The sequence below is a fragment of the Coenobita brevimanus genome, chromosome 88, assembly GCF_032717465.1.
Source record: "Coenobita brevimanus isolate Jiangsu-jjx chromosome 88, ASM3271746v2, whole genome shotgun sequence".
Classification (NCBI taxonomy): domain Eukaryota; kingdom Metazoa; phylum Arthropoda; class Malacostraca; order Decapoda; family Coenobitidae; genus Coenobita; species Coenobita brevimanus.
This window is the reverse complement of record NC_137041.1, coordinates 1,980,552-1,987,049: the sequence shown is the minus strand read 5'-3', so window position 1 is coordinate 1,987,049 and position 6,498 is coordinate 1,980,552. Positions and strand designations below refer to the sequence as shown.

At 42.4% G+C, this 6,498-nt stretch overlaps 1 protein-coding gene across 1 annotated transcript; it reads right to left on the bottom strand.

The window, feature by feature from the left end:
- Nucleotides 1-481: 481 nt before the first annotated feature.
- On the bottom strand, nt 482-6,498 carry LOC145411158 (acid-sensing ion channel 4-like). The gene is made up of 8 exons (XM_080281212.1): nt 6,366-6,498; nt 5,761-5,933; nt 5,123-5,320; nt 4,897-4,987; nt 4,030-4,229; nt 3,111-3,240; nt 2,433-2,632; nt 482-700 (listed from the first exon to the last, which is right to left on the bottom strand). Exons 1-8 carry the CDS (start codon nt 6,496-6,498, stop codon nt 482-484), a joined length of 1,344 nt encoding a protein of 447 aa, XP_080137338.1.

Sequence of the window (6,498 nt, the reverse complement as noted above, 5' to 3'; positions counted from 1 at the left end):
CAATGAGTCTCCTTGATTACAGGTTAGGTCGACCCTCTAGTCTCACTATACTTGACCACCTGAGCTGAAAAGGTGAAAACAAACTGGCTGTAGTCACGAGAACCCCAGTCACTTCTCACCACCAGCTGCCACCATTGATAGACAGGCCAGGGCGGATGAGGTGATAGCCGTGTGTACTCGTATGCGTGACCAAAGCCTGATCAGATCACCTCCTTCCCTCCTAATTGTTTTCCATCTATCCATCCTTCCGCCCTTCCTTCCTAATTATTTTCCTTCGTTCCTTCCATCCTAATTGTGTTCCTTCCTTTCTTTCCTTTTTTTTTTTTTTTTTTTTTTTTTTTTTTTCCCCTCACTTACCACCAACAACCTCCACCATAGACAGATCCATTGCAGGGGACGTATTGAGCTTGTGTATGCGTGACCATAGCTTAAAGCAAATCACCTCCTTCCTTCTTTCCTTTCCTTTCCCTTTTTTCCTTCCTCATTTATCACCAGCAGCCTCCATCATCGCCAGATCCATAACAGGAGATGTATTGGGCGTGTGTATGCGTGCCCACAGCTTAAGGCAAATCACCTCCAGACACTGTATGAAGGTGAGCACGGAGGCGCCCAACAGGAGACCCAGTGTTCCTCCTATATCGCACAAGAGGGCTATTACACCGTAGGCGAGTTCTTCCGATACCTCGTCGTAGGTTAGGTCCTGTGGGAGGGAGGGCTATCAGGACTTTTTTTTAACACCCTGGCGAGAGTGATTAGGACAAGTTTAGAGAAAGACCAGGGAACAGATATTGGACACATACACATACACGTCTGATTGGACACATACACATACGTACACACCCATACATACAATCTAACACACACACACACACACACACACACACACACACACACACACACACACACACACACACACACACACACACACACTACGGTAAAACAGCGATAATAATAATAATAATGATAATAAATAACAACAGCACTAACAATAACAATAATCAGACTTCCTTCATCTTGCCAGAACATATCTCCCCCACAGTTGGTTATGAAGTTACCTATTATCCTGAATATCCAGTTGGCCAGAGTCAAGAATTTCTCCTGCTCAATGGTGAAGGGAATCGTAGTGTGAGTGGGTCGTTTCACTGAGCGTTAAGTTAATGGTTTCTAATGATTGCCTGGTGGAGTTCACGGTTCCTGGACTCTACCCACCTTATGTTGAATGATGATGATGATGGTGGTGGTGGTAGTAGTGGTGGGGATAGTAGTAGTAATAATAATAATAATAATAATAATAATAATAATAATAATGATGATAATAATGTTGATGATGATGGAATGTTGCTAATAATTTCGGTGATGGTATTATTATGATCAGAATGACGATGAAAATTAGATGGTAACACTCCTGCTCTTAATAATGATGATGATGATGATGATAATAATAATAATAATAATAATAATAATAATAATGAATTTAATAAAGCCTCTCATACAAGAATATTAAGGTCAATGTGAGCGTCATAACCTTAAAATTATCATAATTTTCTCGTCTGCATCTTTCTCACGTCTCGGCAATTTTGCAGAGAGAGAGAGCGAGATGGGGGTAGGGTGATGCTGGGGAAGGAGAGAAACAGAGAGGGGGAGGAAAAAAGGGAAAGAGAATCGAGAGGATAGGAAAGAGAATGAGGGAGGTGGGGGTAAGTAGGAAATAGAGAGAGAGAGAGAGAGAGAGGGAGGAAAGCAGATAGGGAATAGGGATAGGTAAGATAGATTGGGTGTGAATGGAGAGTGATTTGAGATTTAATCACTACAATCACCTTACCTCAGTTCCGGCCATCCTATCCATTCTCCCTTAATTTGTCTCCCTCTCCCTCTCTCCTTCGTTAGTCTCTTCTCCGTTAATTTGTCTCTCTCCCTCTCCCTTCCTCCTTCATTAGTCTCCCTTTCCTTCTCACCCTCCCTTTTCCGTCCAGTTTTTGTTTATTTATTCCGTTGGTGTCGTTCTTGTCTTATTTTCCCTTCTTTTCACCTTCTTTCCCATCCACTCTCTCTCTCTCTCTCTCTCTCTCTCTCTCTCTCACACACACACACACACACACACCTGGAAGAAAACCCTAAGCCTGGCTTCTGAGGTGTGGTTGGTTTTGGCTGCCTCTGTGTACATGGAGTGAATATCTTCGTTGCACTGCTTCAGACACCAACACTGCTTCAAACACCAACTCTCCATCCTTCTCACTCCTTCCTTCTTTCCATTCCCTCCCCTCTCCTCTCTGTCTCCCCCTGTACCCTTTTTTGGTCGCCCTCCATTCCAGCCTTTTATCTTCCATGCTCTTTCCCCAGATTTTAAGAATTTTAGTGTCCCTGCTTCTTCCGTCTCCTCCTATATCCCTCCCCATCTTCTTCCCCCTCTCCTTTCTCTGTCTCTCTCTCACCTGGAAGAAAACCCTAAGCCTGGCCTCTGAGGTGTGGTTGGTTTTGGCTGCTTCTGTGTAGGTGGAGTAAATATCTTCGTTGCACTGCTTGAGACACCTGCACTCCTTGTGCGACCACTTCCCGTAAAACAGAAGATCACGCTCGTATTCTAGGGAAGCTGTGTATTCTTCAGGAGTCTTGCATGGCTCACCGTCCAGGCCTGTAAGTAGGTAGGTTGGTAGGTAGGTAGATAGGGTGATAGGTTGGTTAGTTGGTTGGTTGATTAGTTGGGCGGTTGTGTGTGTGTGTGTGTGTGTGTGTGTGTGTGTGTGTGTGTGAGAGAGAGAGAGAGAGAGAGAGAGAGAGAGAGAGAGAGACAGACAGACAGACAGACAGACAGACAGAGACAGGGAGATGGTACCGTAAGTTGTTTATGGTATAAATTGAACAGAAAGGAAGTAAAGTATAAAGTGACCCCCAAAACTGTCGTAATTTTGATTGTGCAAAGGAGTATAAAGGAAAGCATACAGGAACAGACGTATTAATTCTTTCGAGGCTGTAACTAAATTATTCTATGAGTCGAAGTGAGGGAGAGTACAAATGGAAGGCTCTCCCATACCCACCAAACCCTCCAGCAAAAACCGGCAGGAAATAGTGAGAAGGACTGTCATTCGGTTATAGTAAAGTGATGTACTAACCGTGCATATATGGCATGAGGCAGCGGGTGTGGTTGTGTAGCGCCTTGAGGAAGCATCTGGAGTAGCACTGAGACGAGGAGTAGCTGACGTTGACTACACACGGCCATTGTTGTGTGGGGATGGTCTTGAACTGGGAGTGGGGGTGGGTGAGGGGAATGGTTGTTAGTAGGACTCTGTATAAATTGAAAGGAATAAATCAAATGGATAGGAATAATGACCACCGCCCATCTTCATCATTATCGTCATCGTTATTAGTGTTGTTATTATTATTATTATTATTATTATTATTATTATTATTATTATTATCACCATCATCATCATCATCATCATCATCATCATCATCATCTTCATCATTATCATCAGTATAGTAATAACGATGATGATGATGATGATGATGATGATAGTACAGCGTTGTCTCGAACTGTTAGAGGTTATTTTGTTCACCAAATGGACTTCCACTGAACTAAATGGAATGGAACGCCTTTCACCTCGTAAATTGTGTGCGTATTGATTACACACACACACACACACACACACACACACACACACACACACACACACACACACACACACACACACACACACACACACACACACACACACACACACACACACACACACACACACACACACACACACGCACATTATATCTCTTGCGCGTTAACTCTTCTATTTATCTCTAGTACATTTAAACATTTTATCTCTTAAATTTTATCTCCAACATTTTATCTTTTCTATATTTTATCTCCAACATTTTATTCTTTTCATTTTATCGTACTATTTTATGTCATCTGCATTTTATCTCTAACATATTATCTCTTCCACATTATAACCCTAACATTTTATCTCTTCTGTTCATCTCTCCTGTATTTCCTCTCAACATTTTATCTCCAATTTTACCTCTCTGCTTCCCTCTCACCTCCCTAACGCTAACCCTGACATCCTTGCCGAATCCCTCCATCAGTGTAGTGCCGTGTGTTCGTATGTCAATAACCGGGTCGTCTCGGGGGTCGTGGATCAGGATATAGAAACCGCGGTCGTCCTCATACACTTCCTCCTCCTCATCTTGCAGCTTCAGGTACAGGTTGTTGAAGATGCCTGAAGTGCGTACCGGGGCGCCTGAAAGAGGGAGAGGGATAAGGTAAAATAAAGAAGATAGGGTGATTGATGGAAGGATTAAATAATGGTGTAGTAGTAGTAGTAGTGGTGGTGGTGGTAAGTAGTGGTACTAGTGGTGGTGGTGGTGGTGGTGGTAGTAGTAGTAGTAGTAGTAGTAGTAGTAATGGTGGTGGTAGTAGTAGTAGTAGTAATAATAATAATGATAATAATAATAATAATAATAATAATAATAATAATAATAATAACAATAACAATAAAAAAATTCCTGAGGTACGTACTTAAACACCTGAAGGAGGGAGACGAGGAAAGATAACATAGAAAAGATAAGGAAATTGATAGAAGGATAAAATGGTACTTAGACGCAATACACAGAAGGTCAAGATAAAGAAACCTAGACATATACCATATCGTCAATGCCAAGGAGAAGTTATTAAAAGTAGATGTGCGAAAATAGGTGTTATAATCGGAAGAATATATACAGAAGGATAGAGGATAATTATTTTGCTATAACACAGAAAAATAGGAAATATGTTAGGATGAAGTGAGAGTAATGTGTAATGTATTGGTGAAACGGAAGATAGCGGGGTGGGTGAAACAGGGTGGTGTGTGTGTGTGTGTGTGTGTGTGTGTGTGTGTGTGTGTGTGTGTGTGTATACCAGATACTCACCGACTCTGTACTGGTAACAGATGCCGAGAACCGTGTAAATAGGAGACCAGGAACCCATTTCATCGCACGTTGTGTTGCGTTGGAACCAGCACTGAAATGAAGAGCAAGTTTATCTCTCTCTCTCTCTCTCTCTTTATCTGTTGGTATTTGTATGTATGTGTTTATGTCTGTGTGTGTGTGCCTGTATATGTGTATGTGTATTTATGTGTGTGTGTCTTTCTATTACCTCTTTAATCATTCTGTTCAAGTCATGGCTGGTCCTCTCCCACACCTCAGCAGCACTGAGTCCCTTCCTGCCAATCACCTGCACCAGCGGGTCATGTGTAGGGATCGGGGCGCCTTCCACCCACTCTACTTCTTTTACCAGCGCCCGAACTGCTGTCATGTTGAATTTGTTCTTGTTGCAGAAGGACACGATTGGGAACTGTAGGGGTGGATGGAAAGGTAGATGATGATGATGGTGGTGGTGGTGGTGGTGATGGTAATCTATCATCTCTTAGGAACTTGGTGATGGACAGTACACTAAAAAATACTTCAGGTCATAACTTCGTAGCTAACTTCCTTGCTGGAGATCATAAACAGAGGGAAAGACAGAAAGGTACACCGAATTCTTATGCCAGTGTTAGTGTGTAGGCGGCATCGAAAGTCATGTAGCATCTCGTGCATCTCTCATCACGAGCTTTGACATTGATCTGGGGCCAAATGAAGTAGTTAGCGTCATTTGCTACGTATTCACCACACTGATTTTCAGAGTGCATGAACGGAATAACGGGATAGACGATATGACTTTTGATACCAACTGTACCATTACCTTACGTGGAGAGAGAGAGAGAGAGAGAGAGAGAACTGAAGACGTAACCTCACCTTCAGTGTCTGGTTCCTAATGACTCTGACGTTGACGGTGACGGGTGTTGAGAGGAAGTACGCTACCCTGTCGTAGACCTGCGCCGTCATGAGGGTGGTGCATGACAGCAGGACCAGAGCCCACGCACATCGCTGCCACTTGGGGTTGTCTGGACGGCACACACGGGATATACCTGAACAAATGAACGAATGAATGAATGGATGGATGAATGATTGAATGTATGTACGCATGGATAAATGAATGAATGAATGAATGGATGGATGAATGATTGAATGTATGTACGTATTGATAAATGAATGAATAAATGGATGGATGAGTGAATGGATGGATGAATGATTGAATGTATGTACGTATGGATAAATGAATGAATAAATGGATGAATGAATGGATGGATGAATGATTGAATGTATGTACGTATGGATAAATGAATGAATGAATGGATGAATAAATGGATGGATACATGGATGAATGAATGAATGGATGGATGCCTGCATGGGTGGATGAATGAATGTATGTGTATATATGAATGAACAAATTCTGCTACTACTACTACATCTAATACTACTAGTACTGTAATTACTGTTATTATTATTATTCAGTTTACCTGCAATATCAACGTTGCTAAAGCGGTTTCCCTCCTTGATGACGTGCCTGTTGTTGTTGTTATTGTTGTTGACGTGGGAGGGAGCGTTGAGAGGAAACGCTCCCTCCTCCTCCACCCCCTTGCACTGATCCAT